Source organism: Bubalus kerabau, chromosome 4 (assembly GCF_029407905.1).
Source record: "Bubalus kerabau isolate K-KA32 ecotype Philippines breed swamp buffalo chromosome 4, PCC_UOA_SB_1v2, whole genome shotgun sequence".
NCBI classification, from domain to species: Eukaryota; Metazoa; Chordata; class Mammalia; order Artiodactyla; family Bovidae; genus Bubalus; species Bubalus kerabau.
In genome coordinates, this window is record NC_073627.1 from 4,787,867 (window position 1) to 4,814,782 (window position 26,916).

At 45.4% G+C, this 26,916-nt stretch overlaps 1 protein-coding gene across 1 annotated transcript in view; it reads right to left on the bottom strand.

Moving 5' to 3' along the window:
• LOC129650563 (uncharacterized) overlaps nt 1–26,916 on the bottom strand; it is a 157,831-nt gene that overhangs the window by 57,859 nt on the left and 73,056 nt on the right. Inside the window, exon 6 of the mRNA XM_055579186.1 lies at nt 10,740–10,804. Within this exon, the coding sequence (XP_055435161.1) occupies nt 10,740–10,804 (65 nt within the window). The remainder of the gene's footprint in view (nt 1–10,739; nt 10,805–26,916) is intronic.

The following is a 26,916-nucleotide window of genomic DNA, read 5'->3' on the forward strand; positions in this document are numbered from 1 at the left end:
CATTCCATGATCTACACATCCAGCCATCAACTATTCAGCAAACACCCATGAGCCCCCATTTGATACAGCCAAGTACAGCCCACAGGGCTTCCCAGATGGCTCAGCGGTAAAGAATCCACATGCCAATTCAGGAAACATGAGTCTGACCCCTGGGTGGGGAAGATCCCCTGGAGAAGGAAATGGCAACCCACCAAGAAGGAAACGGCCACACCAAGCACACGCCACGCTCCTAAGGTGCAAACCCTCAGGCAGGGCTTTGCGCTCAGCGCTTGGCAGTGAGATGAACAGCCCAGGTCGGAATTCTGATCGCGTGGTTAGCAGCCCAGGTCGGAATTCTGATCGCGTGGTTAGGGGCTGAGACAGAAGCAAGCATGGGGTTGTAGGGGCACAAAGCAAAAGGCAAGGAGCCTGGGTGGAGACTGAGACGCTTAGAACCAGAGGTCCAGCTGGAACACTCTAAGAATAGAGGTCTTTGAATTTGAATGAACATACTTAGGGCTTCCCAGACAGAACCCACCTGCCAGTGCAGAAGACACAGAGACTCGGGATCGGTCCCTGGGTCCAGAAGACCCCCTGGAGGAGGAAATGGCAACCCACTCCAGTACTCTTGCCTGGAGAATCCCATGGACAGAGGAGCCTGGTGGGCTACAGTCCACGGGGTCGCAGAGTCGGCCACGCCCGAGGCACCTGGGACACAGAGCGCGAATGCGCAGTGTGCCACACTCCCCACCCTTCGCAATCAGCAGCATCTGTCTGAGTCATCACTGCTGGCCACAGTGACCTCTGAGGCAACTCATTGAGTTCACGAGGCGCCTGAGAAGTGGCTCTCAGGCTGCTTGAACCCTGATGGTACATTAGCCGTGCAGACCGGGGAAGGGACCTCAGGAGAGCAAACTGTCCCTGAGATGGAGTAGAGGCATGAAAACGAGCCCCGCCCGAAGGGGCCGCAGGCCAGCACTGCGGCAGAGGCCAAGGGCAGGCCCTGCACAGAACGGCGAGAGACTCGGGCGACTTTCGAAAGTAACCCCATCCACATGTAGTTAACTAGTTATATAATACACGAAAATTAATAATTTGTGTATTTCATAAATATAAACATATATATAATTACACTGTATAATATATACAATTCTATAATAGATCATGTGTAACTTATTTATATATATTTCATCAGTATAGTTTATATTTGATTAATACATCTGCATATTATTTCTATTTAAAGTTATATTTTATATATTATTTACATTAATATATTTATATATTACATTATATATCATTTATAACTGTTTATACTATATATTATTTATATTTACATATATAAACTCTATGTACTATATAGCATATTATTTATACACAATATATACAGTCCACATATATTTTATAAGCATAAACCCATACACTATATATATCATATATTATATACTTTTATAAATACAAATATATATTCATGTACAAATATATAATAAATCATAATATAATTATATAATCATATATAAATTATATATTATATATAATAAATTATACTATATAAATTAATAATATACCATGTCCATTGGTAATAGATCACAAACAAGGAATTTTTTTTTAGTACAAGGTCTGGATCAAGAGTGCCAGATAAAACACAAGATGCCCAGTTAAATTTCAAATTATTTAAAACATGAGTTTGTCCCACATGCTACATGGAACATATCCTAAGAAAAATATATACATACACGTCCCCCCAAATCACACGGGACACACTCACACTGAAAGATTCACTGTTGGTCGTGCTCATCTGAAGCTCAGAGCTTCCTGGAGCCCCTCATTTTCTCTTGCTCCGTCTGGCAGCCCCGGCCTGCACAGTTGGGGGCTCCTGGAGCGCCCCCGACCCCGCGGCGTGCACCCAGACCCTCAGGGCTCTTGGGGAGCCTGGAGGGGCCGTGCTGAGCACACGGGACTTCCTGTCCCCACGTGCCGCTTCCTGTCCCGTCTGTGGCCCGTGTGCACCCTGATGTCTCACCTTATTTGCACCCCACTGGCTCTCCTTGGGGCTCCCTCCCAGACACCCTGAGAGCAGGCTGAGGAGGACGGAGGACGGTGGGTGGGTGCACAGGGAGCCCTGGGAATCTGGAGGCCGAGTGGGAGCGAGTAGGTGGGGAGGTTGTCAACCAAGTCGGCAGCCTGCTGGCAACACTCAACAAGACCCTGTTGCTTTAACACAAAGGAGGACTGTGTCCTTGCACTTCTCAGAGGCCATCCCTGCTTGGGTCTATCGAGGGGCCCCCAGAAGAAAGCTCGCTGAGAAGCCCATTATCTGAGGTGCAGCTCAATTACAGCCCAGACTGGGAGGCTCCGGGGGAGCCTTTCAGCTCAGGGCAAGCAGGGCATTCCTCACCAGCGCCCAAAGCACCAGTTACCAGCTCCAGGGTGTCGCCGCCTGCAGCGTTCCAAGCGGTTGACACCTTTACAACGACTGTTTTCCATCTTTTCCCTAACCCCACCACGGGTCCTCGAGTGAGGGTCACAGGAGCTGTCTTCAGGAAGAGGGAGAAGGGTCCTGGGCTCACGGGGGCCTTCTAGCTCAGTCTTCCAACGCAGAATTAAACTTTTAATCTGATTTGACACAGTTATTTGGGGAATCCGCAGACTTGTCATGAGGCAGATGATTAAAGCGGAACTAAGAGATTTGGACCTGTCTTTGTGAAGATAAAAAAAAAAAGTTGGAGGAATTTGCTCCGTTTCTCCTTTTACACATCTCACACAACAAAACTGCGCTGCAGACACTTGGCAACACTCTGAGTTCCAGTGGCAAGCTAGGCATGGAAAAAACAACAAAAGAGAGACAGTAAAAGACCTTTTCTCACCAAGTTGCTAGCGAGTATGCACGCATGCTCAGTCACTCAGTCAGGTCTGACTCTTTGCGACCCCATGGACCGCAGCCCACCAGGCTCCTCTGTCCATGGGATTCTTCAGGAAAGAAAGCTGGAGTGGGTTGCCAACTGCTTAAACCAAAATGTTAGCGTTATAGGGATGGGCTATTTAGTCGCTCAGTCGTGTCTGACTCTTTGCGACCCCGTGGACTGCAGCCCTGGTGGGGACAGAGCGAGTAGGTGGGGAGGTTGTCAACCAAGTCGGCAGCCTGCTGGCAACACTCAACAAGACCCTGTTGCTTTAACACAAAGGAGGACTGTGTCCTTGCACTTCTCAGAGGCCATCCCTGCTTGGGTCTATCGAGGGGCCCCCAGAAGAAAGCTCGCTGAGAAGCCCATTATCTGAGGTGCAGCTCAAACCCCACCAGGCTCCTCTGTCCATGGGATTCTCCAGGCAAGAGTACTGGAGTGGGTTGCCATGCCCTCCTCCAGGGGGTCTTCCCGACCCAAGGATCAAACCCTTATCGCCCGTGGCTCCTGCACTGGCAAGCGGGTTCTTGACTGCTGAGCCATTGGGGAAGCCAGCTCATGAACGTACAATGCGTTTTTTCCTTGTCTTCATCACTAGCCAACTTTGCTTAAAGGAGTTAGCAAAAACAGTAAAATCAATTGTTTCCCTTAAGTGAAGAGCATTTTCTGGGGGGAAGGGTGGCCCACAGGGCACAGAATGTGGGGTCAAAGTTCCTTGACCAGAGATTGAACCCAAATACTCGGCAGTGGAAGCCCAGAGTCCTAACCACTGGACCACCAGGGAAGTCCCTGCAAAGAGCCCTTTTAAGCAATAATAAATTTATGGTAAAATGTCAATAGTGTTTCTCAGCTGGCACAAATGGTAAAGATCTGCCTGCCAATGCAGGAGACAGGAGATGCGGGTTCGATCCCTAGATCAGAAAGATTCCCTGAAGAAGGGCAACCCACTTCAGTATTCCTGTCTGGAGAAGCCCATGGACAGAGGAGCCTGGCAGGTTACAGCCCATGGGGTCACACAAGAGTCAGACACAGCTGAGTGGCTAAACAACAACAAGGCTTTATCCCAGGGGAACACGTGTCTGTGGGCGCGGCACTCGGTGTCTTCAGCCGGTTTGCCTTCAATGTTACACATCCTCACAGGTTCCCTCTTTGCTCCTTAGGGACAGTGGGAGGATGGTAAGATAAGAGCAAGTCCCTTACTCAAATAAGAACAGGGTTCACCAGCTCTCGTATCTGAAAACACTTTTCTGTTCCAAGACTAAGAACACACCAAGGTTCGAAGATCAGAGAATCACACTCATACCTCCCACCACTCACCTATAAACACTGGGAAAGCAGTTGTTCTGTATGAGGATCAACAGTCCTCACTAGGACACCAGCTCTGGAACATCAGGTTTTTAAGGGGAGAGTCATGAGTTTCATGAACCTCATGCAGAGAGTGGTATGGGGTGGGGTGGCATTTCCTGAAGTCCTGAAGCCCCAGGACTCTTTTTTATGGGAGCCCTCCCACTCTTTGTCTGAGAACTTCATTGTCCCCCCTGCTACAGAGGTGCAGACCAACAGAGACCTGTTGTTCTATGCTGGGTGTAGAGACTTTCAGGCCTTGCATCTTGACCTTGGGCAAATTGCATAAAGTCCTGGGACTCCATTTCACCATCTATAAAACAGCAATAACCCTACGTGCCCCTCCCTCCTTCATAGGGTTGTTTTAAGGGCAACATGTTAAGGTCATCCACCTAAAAGCACTTAGAGGTAAACATTAATGCACTAGAGGCGTTTATGCGGTAACTGCTGCCATCATCCTGATAGCACCGGCCCCTTATTCTCATCAGTGGATGTTATGAATCCCCCCTTGCACACCCTGCTCCATAGACAGCAGAGAATATCCCACCTTTGCATCGACTGTACCCTCTGCCTGGAAAGCTCCTTGGACCCAGAGCCTTGTAGTCAGCTTCCTCTCCTCCTTTAAAGTTTGTTCAGATGCCCTTATGGTTGTGGGTGGGGGGAGGATGCGGGGAAAAGCTAGTTAGTGAGCTTGGGATGGACAGGTACACACTGCGATATTTAAAATGCATAACCAACAAGGACCTCCCTACAGCACATGGATCTCTGGTCAATGTTATGTGGCAGCCTGGATGGGAAGGGAGTTTGGGGGAGAACGGATACGTGCATGTGTACGGCTGAGCCCCTTTGCTGTCCACCTGGAACTGTCCCAGTATTGTTTATCAGCTGTGGTGGTGGTGGAGGTGGTTTAGTTGCTCAGTTGTTTCTGACTCTTGTGACCCCAGGGACTGTAGCCTGCCAGGCTCCTGTCTGTGGGATTTCTCCACCCAGGAATCGGACCTGCATCTCCTGCTTGGCAGGTGGATCCTTTACCACTGAGCCACCTGGGAAGCTATACCCCAATACGAAGTAAAAAGTTAAAAAAAAAAAATGTGTTCAAATGCCATCTTCCAATGAGGCGTGCTCTGACTCTTCTACTCAAATTACAACCCGCCCCCTCCACCCTCGGCATTCCTGATGCTCCATGACCTCTGCTACACATTTTACTATAGTTTATTTCTTCCAACACACTATAAAGTCCATTATGCTTAAGATAATTTTGATTGAAGTAATGCATTAAACTGATGTCATAAATACACCACTCATTATGTTTATGATCTATTGTCTGTCTCTGTTTCACAAGGTGAAATATCTGTTTTGTGTATTAAAATATCCCAAGCTTATTTAAGATAGCACTTGGCACAAAGTAAACATTTAAAAAAATATTTGTTCAATGAAGCAATTAACTGAAAATAAATGTGTGGCCATCCATTGCCTGTGTTCTCTGTTCTTTAGCCTAGAGCCCAAAGTCAAACACAACCTAACCTACCTTTTCAGTATAATCTCCCTCTTCCCTTTTTTTGGTTTTCCCCTTTGATAAACACACTCAGCTAACATGGATTGTCTTTCATTGCTCCCAACATCCTACAGAATTGTATAAAGTGTCTTTATTCTGCTTCTTTTGCTTAGAAAGCCCACTCTGCAAGTGCTCTCATTTCAAGTCCTCCTTATCTTTCCAGTTCTATGAGGCCCTTCCTGATTTTCAGGCAAGGACACGCCCCATCCCTTCTCTGTACTCAGCATGTGACTTAGGCCTCTACTAAGGTCCCCACATTGGCCTTGCCCTCTCTGGGTTTGGGGCGCTGTCTCATTCTGCACTCAGCATGTGACCTGGGCCTCTACTAAGGTCCCCACATTGGCCTTGCCCTCTCTGGGTTTGGGGCGCTGTCTCATTCTGCACTCAGCATGTGACCTAGGCCTCTACTAAGGCCTCCACATTGGCCTTGCCCTCTCTGGGTTTGGGGTGCTGTCTCATTCTGTGCTCAGCATGTGACTTAGGCCTCTACTAAGGTCCCCACATTGGCCTTGCCCTCTCTGGGTTTGGGGCGCTGTCTCATTCTGCACTCAGCATGTGACCTGGGCCTCTACTAAGGTCCCCACATTGGCCTTGCCCTCTCTGGGTTCGGGGCGCTGTCTCATTCTGCACTCAGCATGTGACCTAGGCCTCTACTAAGGCCCCCACATTGGCCTTGCCCTCTCTGGGTTTGGGGCGCTGTCTCATTCTGCACTCAGCATGTGACCTGGGCCTCTACTAAGGTCCCCACATTGGCCTTGCCCTCTCTGGGTTCAGGGCGCTGTCTCATTCTGCACTCAGCATGTGACCTAGGCCTCTACTAAGGCCCCCACATTGGCCTTGCCCTCTCTGGGTTTGGGGCGCTGTCTCATTCTGCACTCAGCATGTGACCTGGGCCTCTACTAAGGTCCCCACATTGGCCTTGCCCTCTCTGGGTTCGGGGCGCTGTCTCATTCTGCACTCAGCGTGTGACCTAGGCCTCTACTAAGGCCCCCACATTGGCCTTGCCCTCTCTGGGTTTGGGGCGCTGTCTCATTCGCCAGAGCTGCCACCACAGACCAGGTGACTTAAACAACAGAAATTTACTTTCTCACAATTCTGTAGGTTAGAAGTCTGAGGTCAGGTGCTGGCAAGGTTGGTTTCCTCAGAGGCCTCCTTCCTCGGCTTGCAGACCACCGCCTTCTCACTGTGTGCTCACACGTTCTTCTCTATGTCTGTGTCCAAACGCCATTATACGGATGGTAGTCATCCTAGGGTTCATTGTCATGACTTCATTTTAACTTAATTACTTCTTTAAACATCCTATCACAGGAACTTCCCAGGTGGTCCAATGGCCAAGACTTCCCATTCCCAATGCAGAGGACCCGGGTTTCATTCCTGGTTGGGAACAAGATCCCACATGCCACACGCACTCTAAGAGTTTGCCTGCCACGACTAAAAGATCCCATGTGCCTCAACTATCATAAAACATCCTACATGTCTCAACTAAGACCCACAACGGCCAAATAAATAAATAATTTAAAAACAAAAAACAGAGTAAGATCTGTCTTCTGAGAATTAAAAAAAGACCCTATTGCCAAACACAGTCCTTTTCTGAGGTACTGGAGGTTAGGCTTCCACGTATGAATTTGGAGGGGACTCTCAAATTCAGCCCACAGCAGGTGTGTACCCTCAAGCTCCCCCAACCTGCTCCAGGCTATGAACCATGAATTTCTTCAGGACAGGCACTTGGTCTCATCCATTTTTGTAACTCCCAAGCAACCTAGCATAGTTTCAGACTGTTAACTGGCTCTTGAAAATCACTGGGTATAGCACATGTCCAAGCACAGTCTCACAGAAAGCAGAGTCTCTGATAAAGATGGTTTTGAGTCTTTCCCTGCTCTTTGGATCAACTGTCAAATCAACACGATCCCCTGGAATTTTTCTCAACTTTCTGCCTTATCCCTTTTCTTTCTTCCCAGGTTTGCTCTCTTGAAGCTCATTTCCCAGATGAGGAATGATTTGCTTCTTCAACTGCTCTTTGCAAATGAAAAAAAGGTTTCCCTGGTGGCTCAGACAGTAAAGAATCTGCCTGCAATGCAGGAGACCTGGGTTTGATCGCTAGGTCAGGAAGATCCCCTGGAGGAGGAAATGGCAACCTGCTCCAGTATTCTTGCCTGGAGAATCCCATGGACAGAGGAGCCTGGTGGGCTACAGTCCATGGGGTTGCAGAGTCAGACAGGACTGAGTGACCAACACTTAATGAGAGTAAACTAAGTCTTCATTCTGTTTATCAATAAATGAGCATCTTTATGACTTTTTAAGATTTTTTTGGGGGGGATCTAGACCATTTTTAAAGTCTTTATTGAATTTGTTACAATACTGTTTCTGGTTTTTGGCCATGAGGCATGTGGGATATCTTAGTTCCTGGAGCAGGGATCAAACCTACATGCCCTGCATTGGAAGGCAGTCTTTTTGTTTATTTATTTTGGTTGCACTGGGTCTTTGGAGAAGACTCTTGAGAGTCCCTTGAACTGCAAGGAGATCAAGAAGCTGAAACTCCAGTGCTTTAGCCACCTGATGAGAAGAACTGACTCATTGGAAAAGACCCTGATGCTGGGAACGATTGAAGGTGGGAGGAGAAGGGGTCGACAGAGGATGAGATGGTTGGATGGCATCACCAACTCGATGGACATGAGTTTGAGCAAGCTCTGGGAGTTGGTGATGGACAGGGAGGCCTGGGGTGCTGCGGTCCATGGGGTCGCAAAGAGTCGGACACGACTGGGCGACTGAACTGCACCTGGGTCTCCGTCGCTGTGTGCGGGCATTCTCTAGCTGAGGTGAGAGGGAGCAGCTTGCCACCGCGGCATGGGCGTCTCCCTGTGGGGTTCCTCTCATGCAGAGCCCAGGCTCTCGGGCTCTCGAGCTTCAGGAGTCGCAGTGCACTGGCTTACATGCTCTGTGGCCTGTGGGATCTTCCCAGACCAGGAATCGAACCCCTGTCCCCTGCGTTGGCAGGCAGATTTCCATCCACTGGACCCCCAGGGAAGCCCCTATAACTTTCAGTGAGGAGAAATCCTGCATAAACAGTCTAACATTGTTAATAAGTAAGGTATGATCAAAACCTAAGGAGACTTTCTATCTGAACAGTGTTCTAAGTATCTACATCAGCATCTGCCTATTTTGTATTCAGGCTTGTTGATTTGGAAGTACACAATATCCTTGACAACCTCTACTTCAACTGAAGAATTAAAAAACTCTTTCCAAACCACAAGAATGGTGTATATCAGTCAAAATATGAAAATGCTCTTAGCTAACACAGGATTCCAACTTGAGAAACCATTAGTTGAGAGAACTCTAGAAACGTGTCTTAGGAGACTGACAGTGAAAGCTGCTGCGAGCCTGGAAACACAGTGAATTGTTAACCTTCCAGAAGATGGCTGATCTTCACAGCACAGGTTAAAGACCTGCTGTGTAGAAAAGCAGTCCTTAATTGAATTCTTCCATTAGCATTTATGGACAAACCTCTGACCCCCTGGTTTCCTGTTACTGAAAAAAACACACATTCTGTCCGTGAGACTGAGGGACACAAAACTAGATATTGGTTAAAAACAACATCAGTTGGAAATTTACGCTTAAAGAATAATGTCATCAAGACATAAGGATACTCAAAATCTCCAAAATTAAACAAAATAATCCTTGTAATGACTTTTAAGAACAGGAGGCAGTGTTTTCAGGGGGGATAAAAGGACTGAATTAGGCGAGGAAGCTGAAGTTATCTCACTGTGTGTAGCTGGCATTTGCTGTGTGAATTGGCATAACTCACAGATCATTCTTGGGTTTCAGGAGTTTCATCTGTGAGAAGAAAGGGCAGATGAAGTGACAAGGCTGAACTGTGAAGTTTGGGGAACTCAAACGTCTCCATACAATTGCCTTCTATTTCAAAGCCTTCCCTGAGCTCCTGGAAGCTCCACTGACTCTTTCGGGGGCGCTTGTGCTGGACAGAGAGCCAGGAGCACTCGGCACGGTACAACGGTCAGGCTGTACCATTTCTGCGAGGAGCCAGGACTGGGGACGGGGTTCTCTGGTGCTCCCAGGGTCCCCCACCTCCTGAAGCCGAGACACTCAGACCATTCATCCAGAGGTCCCACGCTGACAGCAGTAAACACCCACCAGACGCTGTGATGATGAAAGCACATCAGGAAAGCAAACATAGCTGCTTGGGTCACACTATGTCACTCCTCAGCAATCTTACCAGGCGTGACATGAAACACACACTGACCAGGAAGTTGCTACTGAAAGCACAGGGCAGGTTTACATAGGAAAAACGAAGAGGGAAAGCGACTCCTTTTTTAACAAATTCCTAGGTAACATGTCTTGCATTGTTTAAGCAAATTTGTTCTAATAAGCTCAATTTTTTACAAACATATTCCAATGGGAAAAAAATCGGACTCTCCCCTGGCCAAATACCAGGAGCTGCTCATGAAGGCACTGCCTGACAGCCCCAGAGAAACCTGCCAGTTCCCGCTCCTAGCAGGCTGAGCTGTGCACAGACCACCACATCACCCAAAGAATGTCTGTCGGAGAAAGACTAAAAACGATTCAGATCACAATAAGATCTGATTATTCACAGAACTGTACATTGAAGTGGCATTTTCTTCTTTTGACTTTGCAAGTCTCATTACACTCTAGGTATGCAAAGTAAACCAGGTAACTAACGGTTGCCTCACCAAAGTTGTCAAAAACATGGAAACCCAGAAATTCTCAGCATGTTACCGACCAAATAATCAAATCCAGGTGGCTCTAGTCATAGAGAATCCACCCTGCAATGCAGGAGACTTGAAGAGATGTGGGTTCAACCTGAGTCAGGAAGATCCCCTGGATGAGGGCATGGCAACCCATTCCGTTATTCTTGCCTGGAGAATCCCATGGACAGAGGAGCCTGGCGGGCTGCAGTCCAGGGGGTCACAGAGAGTCATACACACCGGAAGTGATGAGCATGCACGCAATCGAATCCTGCAGGCTGGTGAGCTCCAGCAGCGGTGTACACCTAGGGTTACAACAGTAATAATTATGCAAAGGACCTGGCAACCAATAATCCGTTGTCTGTCTTTATTGTTTTTCTGTAGTCGCTAAGTCGTGTCTGATTCTTTGGGGACCCCATGGACTAGCCTGCCAGGCTCCTCTGTCCATGGGACTTCCCAGGCAAGGTTACTGGAGCGGTTGCCATTTCCTTCTCCAGGGGATCTTCCCAGCCCAGGGAATGAACCTTGGTCTCCTGCATTGCAGGCAGATTCTTCACCACTGAAGCATCAGGGAAGCCCTCTGTCTTTGTACATTGGCCTTTTTTGACATTTCATATGAAAAGAATAAGATAATATGTATAATACTAACTTTATCTTTTATGGATGACTTCTTTCACTTAGCATAATATTTTTAAGGTTCACCCACATACAACCATATCAGTATTTTGCTCCTTTTTAATGACAAATAGTACTTCACTATATGGGATATTCAACACTTTATTCATCAATTGATGGACATCTTTAGGCATAAACAAATTATAAAACAGTAATGCTGTTTTGAAGACTTGCTTTCACTTCTCTTAAATAAATACTGGAAAGTAAAAGCTGTGTCCTATGGTAACGTTTCCAATGAGTCAGTATGCATCAGGTGGCCAAAGTATTGGAAAAGACCCTGATGCTGGGAAAAACTGAAGGCAGGAAGAGAAGGGGACGACAGAGGACGAGATGGTTGGATGGCATCACAGACTCAATGGACATGAGTTTGAGCAAGCTCTGGGAGCTGGTAAAGAACAGGAAAGCCTGGAGTGCTGCAGTCCATGGGGAAGCAAAAAGCCAGACATGACTGAGCAACTGAAATTAACTTATGATAACTTTAAGAAACCACTGAATTATATTCCAAAGTGGCTGCATCATTTTATGTTCCCACCAGCAATATAGGAGTCTTCCATTTTCTTCACATCCTCACCAACATCTTTTATCATCTTTTTTAAAAAAAACTTCATTGAGGTATAGTTGCTTTACAATGTAGTGTTAGTTTCTATTGTGGGGCAGAGTGGATCAGCTATACCTATACACATACACCATCTTTTTGTGAAGTTGTAAACTGCAGATGGTGATGGCAGCCATGAAATTAAAAGACGCTTACTCCTTGGAAGGAAAACTATGACCAACCTAGATAGCATATTCAAAAGCAGAGACATTGCTTTGCCAACAAAGGTCCATCTAGTCAAGGCTATGGTTTTTCCTGTGGTCATGTATGGATGTGAGAGTTGGACTGTGAAGAAGGCTGAGCGCCGAGGAATTGATGCTTTTGAACTGTGGTGTTGGAGAAGACTCTTGAGAGTCCCTTGGACTGCAAGGAGATCCAACCAGTCCATTCTGAAGGAGATCAGCCCTGGGATTTCTTTGGAAGGAATGATGCTAAAGCTGAAACTCCAGTACTTTGGCCACCTCATGCAAAGAGTTGACTCATTGGAAAAGACTCTGATGCTGGGAGGGATTGGGGGCAAGAGGAGAAGGGGACGACAGAGGATGAGATGGCTGGATGGCATCACTGACTCGATGGAGGTGAGCCTCAGTGAACTCCGGAAGTTGGTGATGAACAGGAAGGCCTGGCGTGCTGCAATTCATGGGGTCGCAAAGAGTTGGACATGACTGAGAGACTGATCTGATCTGATCTGAAGAGATTAGAAACTTAGCTTACCTTTGGGTCCACTGACATCTGGATATTACTGATAAATTATCATAAGTGTGTGTAGACAAAGAGTTGTTGATATTCAATGATCATTCCCTCTTTATCTCAAAAGTCCCCAATTGCTATCTGTCCTTATTATACTATTTGAAAATAAGCTGCTATAGGACTTCTCTGGTAGTCCAGTGGCTAGGACTCCACGTTCCCAATGCAGGAGACCCGGGTTCGATCCCCAGTCAGGGAACTAGATGCCACAGGCAGCAACTCAAGATCCCGCGTACCACAACTAGGACCCAGCACAGCCAAAGAAATAAAAATAAATAAAGTAAAAAAGATTTTGTTCTCCCCTCTCTGTCTTGTAACTATTTGGTCACCTCCAGTGTAGATCAGTATGAAAAAATTTCAATCACAGCTAAGAAAAAATAACCCAGAAGTGGTGAAAGCAGAAATGACAAAGCAGAGTTTTTCAGCAGACACACAAAAAAATTATGCAGCTTGATGTTTCTAAAAAGGAAATGGAAACAGCTCAAGACCAGAGCAGCAAAATTTCAGGCTACTGAGTTTTGGCTTCTCATTTCACCAGTTCCCACTCTTTCTACTGAAATGAAAAGGTTAGTCATTAGTCAGTGGAAAATTTTGTTGAAGGGAAAAAGTATATACTAATGGAATCTGTTGTCCAGACTGCAAACTGCTTTACAAGTGACAATTAACTAAGACCCACAACACAAGCATAAGGCAGTTCTAATCCCTATCACAGCAAAGCTTTGCTGAACCTTGCTATTTCTTAGGATGAAACATTTTGAAGAGAGTACTGGGACATGGGAATGTCATGAGAATTTTTACAACGTATAAAGGCCACATATGCAGACCTTTCATTTTGCAAATTACTTAGAGAAGTGGCAGGATAAATCCAATGAACTTCCCATGGGTTATCAAAAACTCATTCTCTTTGGGGCATGGATTAAGTGAAACTCTTCCCACTTCATTTGAAGACATGCTATTTTTTTTCCCTCACTCACGACACCCAACTTTGACCAACACAGAGTAGCAATATGGCAAACTTGGTAGCCTGCAGTCCATCCAACACACACGCACTGATCATCAACTGAACACCAGTTTTTGTATTTCCTGAAACTGTCAATTCCAATACACTTCATAGCAGTGTCACGGCACTAAAGTTGCCAGCAGTGAGTGATGACAGAGTTGGGTGTGGGAGGTAGAAGAACCACAAGAAAAACAAGAAATTAAATCACAGAATCTTGTAAAATAAGGGGAGATGCTGATCAGAGATCCTCACTCCCATCCCCTAGGAATGGTGACGTCATGAGTCACTCCGTCAGCATGTTGTTGATGGTTGTGTTCTCCTCCCCTCAACTCCAGAACTTTTCCAGGTTCAGTCAATGCCCAAGCCATCAGGCCAAGGGCTATTTTCAGCTCCAGCAGGTCCCTTGTTTTGCGAGCAGCCCAGACAGGAAACCACCCAGTCTGGGAGGATTCAGTTAGGTCCCAAAAGAGCACACACTCAGGTACAAAACTTTCAAGGCAGCAAGGGATGTTGCGGTTAATCTCCAGGCACCACTGAGGAGGGGACAAACAGGCGTTGGTTCCCCAAGGGACTAACACTGTTTTACACACATGCACACACACCCTTCACACACATACACACACACATATAACAATACATGTATGTACATGCATGTATGTGCCATACACACATACATATTTGTACTATATATGTAAACACATGACACAAATATAAATGTATATGTGTGTGTTTGTAGTGTATATATGTAAACACATAAATGAATGTGTATGTACCTAAATATATGTACATACCTGTTAGGTGTACCTAACATACACCATACATAGCATATATTCTGTGTATGTGTATACACATATATGTGTATGTGCGTAATATATGACACACATATACACATATATTTGTATACACATGTATGTGTATGCATGCACGTGCATGTATGTATATACTTAAATATGTATGTGTGTATAAATATATCACATACATATACAGACATTTTCATGTAGGTGTGTATATACATAAACATATATGCATATGTTTGTAAGCATATGAGGGGTGGATCTAAAGGCATTTACAACCCCCCATTCCTCTCCATGTGTTTCTACATGGATTTCTACACAGAGCTTACAGACTTTAAATTTACTCCTTTTTTTTTAAGGAAGATGTTTCATTTCAGTTGAAAGTGCCACTAGTTAACAATCATGTGAGTGTAAGGGGAGCGATCTCAGGCAGATTTTGTAGACAGGAAAAACATCTGTCACATGCAGAGTTTTGGTTAGAATTTGGAGAATGTCCTTAAGGTGAATTTGACTTACTCATCATCTCCCAGAAGGCTCCAGTTGGTAAGTCCATCGGACGTTCCTGGACCCACACGTGCCCACATGGCTTTAGAAAGAAAAGTGGGAAAAGAGGGCAGGAGGACACGTCAGATCGCGCAAAGTCAGATGTGACACTGGGAACCTACTCATATAAAAAATTACTCAGTTTATCTGAAATTTAACTGAGTTTCCTAAATATTCTCTGACAACCCACTCATTGGTACTTATCACATATTCACTCTTATGTCTTGATTTCTTCCCGGTCTGTCTGTCTTTTCTAATCTTTATTTCCTCATGGGGCATAGTCCACAGCTGGGAACAGGAGAATCTACCAATATTTACTGGATGGATGGACAGACACGTAACAAACATAACCCAAATCATTAATTCTTACAAACCACACTATCTAACATAAAATGGTCAAATTAAAGTTAACTGAGGAAATAAGTATCCATAAGAACTTTCAGATGCACGAGTTCAGATCAGGCTATTTATGGCAGTTTCTACAGCTGGGAGGTTGGCACTTGAATTGAGACTAATTTCTCCCTGGAGGTGAAGCTACAAGCTCCATTCAACCGTGGGTAACTACCATTTACTGAATGCTCAGTATCATCCAACAAACATTCATACGAACCTTTAGCTCTCACAAAGCCCTCCTGGGAAGAGAAGTTTAACCCTCCTTCACAGATGAGGAAAGGGAAGCTCAAAGAAGTTAAGCAATTTGCAGAAGATCACACAGCTGTCTTCAAGGACAACTGGAATTTGAACTCAGGAAGACTGGCTCCAATATTGGTATCCTAACTATTCAGCTACACAGTAGCTCAAATAAAACAAATTCTATGTATTCAACAGGGCTTCCCAGGTGGCTCAATGATAAAGAATCCGTCTGCCAAGAAGGAGGCTCAGGTTTGATCCCTATGTCTGGAAGATCCCTTGGAGAAGGAAATGGCAACCACTCCGGTATTCCTGCCTAGGAAATTTCATGGACAAAGGAAACTGGCAGGCTAATCACAGAGAAGTCGGCATGATTTAGTGACTAAACAAAAACAATGTATTCAACTATGCTGGTGGCACCTCACTCCAGGAGACTCAGTTCAATCCCTGGGTTTGACCCCTGAGTCAGGAGATTCCTCTGGAGAAGGAAATGGCACCCCACTCCAGGATTCCTGCCTGGGAAACCCCATGGACAGAGGAGCCTGGAGGGCTGCAGTCCACGGGGTCACAAGAGCTGGACACGGCTTAGAGACTACACCACCACTACCACCACCACATGCTGACTCCACAGCCTTTGCTTCTGGAAATCAATGAGTTCTTACTGCCCATGCCCTACTTCTCTTTCTCTACTCCCAACAGTATTCTCGAACAGGCCTTGTGTGTTTTTCCTCCTGCAACTCCCCACTTCCATGCAGCTCTTAGTCAACACTGAGAACGGCTTTCCCAAATAGCAGCATCTATGAGAAGACTCTCCCTCTGGATTATGCCCCAAATTTAAGATCTTATCAAGTTAATCCTCCCACTCCTCCTCACCCACTCTCTGCTCCAGAATACAGGACAAGGTCAAAAAGTAGGAGCAATTAACACAGTGTAAGAAGGCTTCTTTTGTGAAACTTGTGGAGGGGAGGGGAGGGGTTGGGGTACAGATTTCTCAGACTAGGGATTTATATCCAATAGAGAAACCCAGAAAAATGTAAGTGTTAGTCACTCAGTCGTGTCCGACTCTTTGTGACCCCGTGGACTATAGCCCGCCAGGTTCCTCTTCCATGGAATTGTCCAGGTGAGAATATTGGATTGGATACCCATTCCCTTCTCCAGGGGATCTTTCTGATCCAGGGATCAAACCCAGGTCTCCTGCATCGCAGGTGGATTCTTTACCATCTGAGCCATTAGGGAAGCCCAAAAAAGCTGGGCATAATCCCTTTTATTAAGGATGGCTCAGGTCATTTCTAGACTCACAGCAGATATATTTGGGATGAAAAGAATATTTTGGAAAGTTCCCTAAAGTCATTTCATGTAAAGGACTATAAAAATATTAGGCATCACGCTATCTTATCTTCATTTAATAGAGATATAATGTATCTTTATTAGCCAATTTTAAAGTAATATTTTAGGTGATGACAAGTTGAAAAGACTGGATATACAGAACTGTAACTGGAAATTTTCACTGGGAAAATTTAATCCATTTTGACTGATGGCTGGAAGGAAGAGAGGGTAAGGTTGACTTAACAATTTGGAAGGCCAATTCATCAGCAATAATAAGCTAGTTTTAAGGGGGGAAATAAAATGTTAAACCATGAGATCCCCCAGTTAGAAAGAAAAAAAAAAAAAAACTACAAAAGGCCAATACAAGATACATTTCCAAAGAAGGTTGCTCAAACTATATCCCAGGATATTCTTTTTCACAATTGATTTTAAAGAAAACTAAATAACTGTCCATGTGTAATGCATGAAGTAATTCTCACTAGGCAAATAAGGATAAGCAGAATGATGCTTTTAATGAGTGCCTTTGAATTTCAAATCAAAGGCTTTTAGTTCAATCTACAATGAATGTATTGATTTTTATTCCATCATCTGCCCACATGGAACCATACTAGACTTTGGTGTTTTGGGGTTTAGGAACCACAGCTGAGGGATCTAGCCCTTTAGAAACACTGAAAACCACTGGCTACCTGCGGCTGATTCATGTTGATATATAGCAGAAATCAACACATTATTGTAAAGCAATTATCCTCCAATTAAAAATAAATAAATTTAAAATTTTTAAAAAAGAAAACGATTGGCACTGCCTTTAACTATCAAGGACATTTGTCCCCAAATTAAACTACCAGAAGCTTCAAACCCATGTGACTCTTGACATTTTAACTACTGTCAGGAACAAGAGAAATATCTGCTCTGTTTCACCACCATCACCCAGACTACAGAGTCTTCTCGTATCCAGGCCCATTGGACACAAGCAAACCCACCACACGGCTGCAATGGACTATGCAGGCCAGGCCAGTAGACTTCTGCATATGAACCAGGTGTATAAGCCATTGCATCTTGTGAGAAGGCAAAACCTCATTTTGCTGAAAACAAGACTGTTGGTGCAGGACTTCATGGCAGTCCAGTGGTTAAGACTTTGACTTCCTCCACAGGGGGCGAAGGTTCAACACCCGGTCAGAGAGGTGAGACTGCACACGCCTCACGACCAAAACACCAAAACATTAAAAAACAAAAACAGAAGCAATGTTGTAACAAATTCAATAAAGACTTTTTAAATGCTCCATATAAAAAAATGCTTTAAAAAAAAAAAAAACCTCTTGAGTCATCTCCCGGTGGAGACTGCAGGGAGATGTGGCGGGACACAGAGACCACGCTGAGATATGGTAAGACTGCAGGTCTGTGCACCTTACCCACCCCTGTGAGTACGGAACGCTCTGGAAACCTCCTCATCCAGGTAGATTCGACCTGGGAGCACTATCTCTTCTTTCTTGTTATGTGTTGGATCTGACGTCCTCTCAAGTTGAAAATAATCACCTCATTGAGACATATCAGGAAAATTTCACCCAGAAAACACTGATGGAGCCATGTGGGGAGACAGGAAAACATAGGAAAGAGAAGGAAGAGGAGTACGAATAGGAATAGAAGTAGGCTGCAGTCTCCACCTGCCAGAGGTCTCTTTATTCCCCACTCTTTTTACTCTGCCCTTCATGCCTTTAACATTTTCCATCTGAGCATGGAAAGCTCCTTGAGCTTACCCTTCCTCTACTTCCCACTAATGTTTCAGCCACTGTAGAGTTATGTTCATTTCCCTATCCTGTGATTTCTCTCACATCTCTTTGCGTGCATCTCCTGGAAATAGCCTTTTCCCTCTCAGGTATTCTCTTCCAGGTCACTACTGTTTGTCCTTAACATTTGAGCATTCAGTTCAGTTCAGTTCAGTCGCTCAGTCGTGTCCAACTCTTTGCGACCCCATGAATCGCAGCACGCCAGGCCTCCCTGTCCATCACCAACTCCCGGAGTTTACTCAAACTCATGTCCATCGAGTCGAAGATGCCATCCAGCCGTCTCATCCTCCGTTGTCCCCTTCTCCTCCTGCCCCCAATCCCTCCCAGAATCAGGGTCTTTTCCAATGAGTCAACTCTTTGCATGAGGTGGCCAAAGTACTGGAGTTTCAGCTTTAGAATCAGTCCTTTCAATGAACACCCAGGACTGATCTCCTTTAGGATGGACTTGTTGGATCTCCTTGCAGTCCAAGGGACTCTCAAGAGTCTTCTTCAACACCACAGTTCAAAAGCATCAATTCTTCGGTGCTCAGCTTTTTTTATAGTCCAACTCTCACATCCATACCTGACCACTGGTAAAACCATAGCCTTGACTAGACGGACCTTTGTTGGCAAAGTAATGTCTCTGCTTTTGAATATGCTATCTAGGTTGGTCATAACTTTCCTTCCAAGGACTAAGCATCTTTTAATTTCATGGCTGCAGTCACCATCTGCAGTGATTTTGGAGCCCCCCAAAATAAAGTCTGACACTGTTTCCACTGTTTCCCCATCTATTTCCCATGAAGTGATGGGACCGGATGCCATGATCTTCGTTTTCTGAATGTTAAGCTTTAAGCCAACATTTTCACTCTCCTCTTTCACTTTCATCAAGAGGCTTTTGAGTTCCTCTTCACTTTCTGCCATAAGGGTGGTGTCATTTGCATACCTGAGGTTATTGATATGTCTCCCAGCAATCTTGATTCCAGCTTGTGTTTCTTCCAGCCCAGCATTCCTCATGATGTACTCTGCATAGAAGTTAAATAAGCAGGGTGACAACATTTCGGCATAGACCTCACTTTATCTTAGAAGCCTGCCATGACGCCCAGACATGAGCTAGCCATCTTACGGATGTGCAGGCACAGGGATCTGCTGACGGTCTCCCACAGCGCCCACAGCACTATATTGTAATTCTATGCTTACTGGTTATTTTCTCCCTCCAGATATGAATTCCTTGAAGGCAGAAATGTATCTTTAACCTTTGGATCATCTACATATGTCATGAAAGACACTCTAGGAAAAAAGTATGAAAGTAATAATTATATGAATGTACATAATTTTCTAAAAGGCATATTTCAGTTTTGATGAGGATACATAGTTTGATCAAGATTTTGACATAAATTCATGGCAGAAGTAGAAATAAAAGTGGCCTAACCCCTGGTGGTTCAGCAGTAAAGAATCTGCCTGGAATGCAGGAGATGCAGGAGACACAGATTCAATCCCTGGGTCGGGAAGATCCCCTGGAGGAGGAAATGGTAACCCACTCCAGTATTCTTGCCATGGAAGTCCCATGGACAGAGGAGCCTGGTGAGTTACTGTCCATGGGGTCCCAAAAGAGTCGGGCACAACTTACTGACTAAACAACAACTGAAAAAAAAAAAAGAGAAAAAAAAGAATAGAAGCAGGAATAAGACTAGGGAAGATGGAGGCTGGGGAGAGTTAACCAAAGTTGCTCTGATGGAGACCCTGAACCTCTGCCAGTCCCTGAGAAGCTTGCTGTTGTTGTTCTTAAGGCTCCATTTCATTAAGACCAGGAGTTGGGCAAGGTGCCCTCCTGATTGCTGGGCCAACATGCTGCTCTGTTATTGCTACCATTGAGAAGGAAAGGGAAAAAACATATTTGGCATCACGGCTTAGACAAATCTACATTTCATTGTGGAAGATTCCTGTTTGTTCAACTCGACTCAGTTCCAATCTGTTTCAGTCAAATAACTTTTTATCCTTCTTCCATATTTTGTAGGAGAGGAAGGAAAAGAGAGGAGCAAGAGAGAGAGATGGAGATAGAAAATGAGAGAGAGAGAAATACGAGAACACGGGCTCTTAGGGTCTACTGATTTCTGCCCAGCCCCCTTTGAAAGTGGGATATTTCCTGTGCATAAAGAATTAGAATTTGGATTAAAGTATCTCTTTTCTAAAAGCATACATCTTTATTTTCAACCGTGCTGGGTCTTCTTTGCGGCGAGGCCTGCCCTGCAGCCATGGTGCATGTGTCTCTCACTGCAGGCTTTTCCTGCCACTGCGGTGAGCATGAGCTCTAGGCACGAGCGTCCAGAAGCTGCAGCCCCCGGGCTCTAGAGCACAGGCCCAATAGTTGTGGTGCCCGGTCTTAGTTGCTGCAAGACATATGGGATCTTCCAGGACCAGGGATTGAACTCGTGTCACCTGCTTTGGCAGGTGGGTTCATAACCACCGAGCCACCAGGAAGCCCTGGATTGAACTGTTTCTTGATTCACTCATGGTTTCAAATAGAAGATAAGAACCCAATATCAAGTACTTTTTTTTTTTTAATTAAAAAAGTTTTGTATGAGGTTGAATTCAATACACGGAGAAGGCAATGGCACCCTACTCCGCTACTGTTGCCTGGAAAATCTCATGGACGGAGGAGCCTGGTAGGCTGCAGTCCATGGGGTCACGAAGAGTCAGACGGGACTGAGGGACTTCACTTTCACTTTTCACTTTCATGTATTGGAGAAGGAAATGGCAACCCACTCCAGTGTTCTTGCCTGGAGAATTCCAGGGATGGCGGAGCCTGGTGGGCTGCTGTCTATGAGGTCTCACAGAGTTGGACACGACTGAAGCTACTTAGCAGCAGCAGAATTCAATACAAGCAGGAATACATTGGTTCCCACTCTGAAAGTGAAAGTCACTCAGTCGTGTCCGACTCTTTGCGACCCCATGGACTATACAGTCCGTGGAATTCTCCAGGCCAGAATACTGGAGTGGGCAGCCTTTCCCTTCTCCAGGGGATCTTCCCAACACAGGGATCGAACCCAGGTCTCCCTCATTGGAAGTGAATTCTTTACCAGCTGAGCCACAAGAATACTGGAGTGGGTAGCGTATTCTTTCTCCAGGGGATCTTCCCTACCCAGGAATCCAACCAGGGTCTGCATTGCAGGCGGATTCTTTATCAACTGAGCTACCAGGGAAGCCCCACCCCAAAATAAGTCCTCATTTATAAAATGCTTAAGGATGCTCGCTCTAGAGCAGTTGTATCCATCAGACAGCTCAGTGTCTTGACCCTCTAAGAGAATGCGGACAGGCTAGCCCAGTCGGAAACAATGGTCAAGCCTCTGACATGCCTTAAGCTCCTGTGATTAAACAATTCAAGGCATTTTGCATTTGCCAGCGGGACAGAACAGTCCCTATTTCAGGATGAGCCTCCCTTGTCACTTTGAAAACCATAGGAAAAGAAAGACAGCAAATTTGGACAATATAAATCTTGTCTTAGAAGTCAGTATGAGCAAAGATTGTAATATAATATTTAACTTAAAAAAATCTAAATAAATAAGTAGGACTGTAAGACTTAAGTTGAAACCAGAACCAATTGCCCAAGTATCTTATCAGGTATGATCCCAGCCCTGAGATGGAGGTAAAGAGTGAAGTAAGTGAGCTATAAAATCAGATCCTTGGAGCACGCAAATCCACCCTTCTCAGGTTCTTATTCATTTGAAAAAGATCTGCTGTATTTGGAATTATGTGACTTAAAAAAAAAACGGTTAACCATTGACTTCATTTTCCCTGAAAGTATAGCTAGATATGTATACATGTATAGTTATACAAATACACATTCCAAATAATTTAGGAAATGATATAATTAGTTTAGCATGGTAGTTGCAGTCACTTAAAAAAAAAAAAAGGAAAAAATCGCTCACTACCTATTGCCTGTTTCTGGCTATTTCACAATTTGCCCTATTAATGCTTTCTGCTTAGGAAAATTGAACTTCCTTCGTCCTGATCAAAAGCAAACAAAATTGATTTGGCCAAGTGTCTGAATTGTAGAGCATTGCAGAAAAAATGTTGGCTATCCTCTACGATTTGTTCTACACAGAAAGGAAAAAACAACAACAACAACCCACACATGAAAACACAGAGGGAGGAGGAGGAGAAAGGAGCGAAAAAGAAGCAGTTCAAAAAGTGTGTATTTTCAAGTGGGGGGAATGGGGAGGGGAAGAATAAAAGAAAAGTTACATCAGGACACAAAAAAGAGGTAACATATTTCCAAAGATCATGGTCAACAAGTTCCCAGCCTGGGACTTCCCTGATGGCCCAGCGGTGAAGAATCCGCCTGCCAATGCAGGGGACATGGGTTCCATCCCTGGTCTAGGAAGTTTCTACCTGCCATGGGGAAACGAAGCCTGGGCACTGCCACTGCTGAAGCCGAGCACCCTGGAGCCCCAGCAAGAGAAGCACCGCAGGGGCAGGCCCGGCACAGCAGCTGGAGGGCAGCCTGAGCAGAGCCACGGGGACCCAGCATAGCCCAACACATAAACAGATGAAATGATGTTTAAACATGAGAACTCTAAAAAAGAGAAAGAAATCCCCAGCCTGACCCCTCACCATAGCATGAAATGCGTGTCCTATTCAACTCTGGGTGACCCTGTGGACCGCAGCCCACCAGGCTCCTCTGTCCCTGGGATTCTCCAGGCAAGAATACTGGAGAGGGTGGCCATGTCCTCCTCCAGAGGATCTTCCCCACCCAGGGATCAAACCCTTGTCTCTTATGTCTCCTGCATTGGCAGGCAGGTTCTTTACCAATAGCACCACCTGCAAAGTCCGCACAGAGTGATACGTATGCTTAAATCCAGCCTCTGCACCATCTACCTAATGAATAATTCCACCCCAAGGCAAACTCCACCCCCCTCCCCCATCCCCCACCCTCTCCCCCCTACCCTTTGATCCCCACCCCTTACCCCTCCGTCCCACACCCCCCACCCCAACCCCCCCACCCCTGCTACCCTCAGCACATCAGTTCAGTCGCTCAGTCGTGTCCAACTCTTTGCGACCCCATGGACTGCAGCACGCCAGGCTTCCCTGTCCATCACCAACTCTCAGAGCTTGCTCAAACTCATGTCCGTTGAGTTGGTGATGTCACCCAACCATCTCATCCTGTCGTCCCCTTCTCTTCCCGCCTTCAATCTTCAATCTTTCCCAGCATCAGGGTCTTTTCCAAGGAGTCAGTTCTTCACATCAGGTGGCCAAAGTATTGGAGCTTCAGCTTCAGCATCAGTCCTTCCAATGAACATTCAGGACTGATTTCCTTTAGGATGGACTGGTTGGATCCCCTTGCAGTCCAAGGGACTCTCAAGAGTCTTCTCCAACACCACAGTTCAAAAGCATCAATTCTTTGGTGCTCAGCTTTCTTTATAGTCCAACTCTCACATTCATACATGACTACTGGAAAACCATAGCTTTGACTAGATGGACCTTAGCACATGAGTCATTTAGCATGAGTAGAACTTAAGCGAGATAGAACTCACTTTACTCTCTCTTCTACTTGCTTCAATCTAAACCTTCTGTTCTTCTTATTTTCTCAGGAAATCCTGGAGAAATGATCTGATAATCACACACTGAGATGTACTGCTCCCCCAAAGGGTATAAATGTCAGGCATTGTATATTTTTTTCCCTCAAGGCATTTGACCAATTGGTGGTGGTTGTTGTTCAGTCGCTCAGTTGTGTCCAGCTCTCTGCGACCCCATGGACTGCAGCACATCAGGCTTCCCCGTCTTTCACCATCTCCCGGAGTTTGCTCAAATTCATGTCCATTGAGTCGATCATGCCATCCATCTCATCGTCTGCCATTCCTTTCTCTTCCTGCCTTCAATCTTTCCCAGCATCAGTGTATTTTCCAACGAGTCAGCTCTTCACGTCAGGTGGCCAAACTATTGGAGATTCAGCTTCACCTCAGTCCTTCCAATGAATATTCAGGACTGATTTCCTTTAGGATGGACTGGTTTGATCTCCTTGCTGTCCAGGGGATTCTCAGGCATCTTCTCCGACATCACAGTTCAAAAGTATTAGTTAAAGAATTAGTTAAATTCTATGTCTGACCATACAATTAGTTAAAAGCTTTTCTGCACCTATATTCACCTTCGCAGAAAAACTGCAAAACAGGAATTTCCAGAGAACTGGCACATGTCTGACTGCACACGTCAGTGAGAAGCATGAAGCCTTGTCTGGGTCAAAGCCTTCTCAGGGTCAGAGGCCCGCACCATCCTCCGCTAACCCAGTACTGCTACATGCTGAACAAAAACAAAATCACAAGGACTCACCACTCCCACTGCCAAGGTCCTGGGTTCAATCCCTGGTTGGGGAACTGAGACACTGCACGCCAAGCAGCATGGCCAAAATCAACCAACCAAACAAACAAAAAAGCAGACTAAAAGCCTGAGCCAGTTATTTCCTGGATACCTACTGTTTCAAACATTGTGCGGATGATGTGGGAAAAAAAGCTGGTGAAGAAAACTGATGCACTCGTTTTCCTATGGTTTTTACATTGAGAAGAGAGCCAGTGAGCAAAAAACCACTCAAGTTGTGTCAAGTATGAACACTATAAAAAGAAAGGTAACAATAACCCTGTGTACGAGACAGCAAAAGAGACACTAATGTATAGAACAGTCTTATGGACTCTGTGGGAGAGGGAGAGGGTGGGAAGATTTGGGAGAATGGCATTGAAACATGTAAAATATCATGTATGAAATGAGTTGCCAGTCCAGGTTCAATGCACGATACTGGATGCTTGGGGCTAGCGCACTGGGACGACCCAGAGGGATGGTATGGGGAGGGAGGAGGGAGGGTTCAGGATAGGGAACACATGTATACCTGTGGCGGATTCATTTTGATATTTGGCAAAACTAATACAATTTTGTAAAGTTTAAAAATAAAATAAAATTAAAAAATAAATAAATAAAATAAAAGGAAAGTACTAGACGCCCCAAGATGCAGATCGGGGCTCTAATTTATATACGACCAGAGGGTGAAAGTTCCAGGGAAGGTCTGAAACTGGTGGTCCAGTGGTTAAGAGTCAGCCTTGCAACGCAGGGGACACCAGTTTGATCCCTGGTCCAGGAAGATCCCACAAGCCTTGCAACGACTAGGCCCATGTGCCACAGCTATGGAGCCTGCGCTCCGGGACCTGGGAGCTGCAGCTACTGAGCCCCAGGCCCTGCTCTACTGAAGCCCCAAGACCTAGCGTCCACGTTCTTCAACAAGAGGAGCCACCACGATGAGAAGCCCGAGCACCACAGCTAAAGAGGAGGCCCCGCTCACTGCAACTGGAGACAATGTCTGTGCACAGCGACGAAGATGCAGCATGGCCAAAAATGAACACATTTAAAGAAAAAAAATCTCATTTTCCATTAGACTCCACATTGCACAATGTGAATGAGCAGGGGAGTTGAGGTCGCTAGTTTCATTAGATTTTTTAATTTTTTTCTTGTTTTGCAAGATTTTGGGTTTTTACTCTTTCTCTAGGTAGATGGGATGCAGGATTCTTTGGAGGAAACAGCATCCACAGCCAGAGAGCAGAAAGAGGCTACCTGAACCGGAAGTCTGAGATAAGTGCCAGTCAATGTCTGCCATCGGGGGTAAAAGTTCTCTCTGTCTATGTCATGGGGAAGGGACGCTGGGTGACAGAGGCAGAACCTCACCCAGGAGGCCCGGGCCCAGGCAAATGCTTTCAGTCTTTAGGACAATTCTCAGGAGCCCACATCCTGTTTTCATCCAGACTCTGGACTCATCTGCAAGGCCGGACCAAGTTAGAGTGCTCGTCACAGCCCTGGGTCTCTGTACTAGGCCGGGGACTGTTTCGGCAGCCCTCAGTGCATCAGAATTCAGCTGCAAATGACATTACGCAAGAGAAGCCCAGCTCCAGGAGTCTCTGAAAGCTCCATAATTGGCAAAAGCTACTTTGCAGTTTGAATGTTCATATACAGAAAAAGGAAAAAAAAAAAAAAAACAGGAAATCTCTCTCCAACTTATCAACAGAAGAACCTACGTAAGAACTCAGCCTTCCTGATTTCCCACCCAGAATTCTTCCCAGTCTTTATTTTTATATCTGTGGGTAGCAGAGGAAAAACAAATGTACTCTCTCCTTTCCAAATCCAAGGTTTTTAAAATATTATGTGCCTTGCTTAAATTGCAGTGTCACTTTATACAATATATTTGTATTATTTAAAATTGACCACATTAAGTGACTGGTAGACTATGTGGAATGGCACCAAACAATTGCTGGGTGGGTTTAAATGCATTTCCAGGAACCTGACGTCATAGGATCTCCCATCAGAGTAAGGA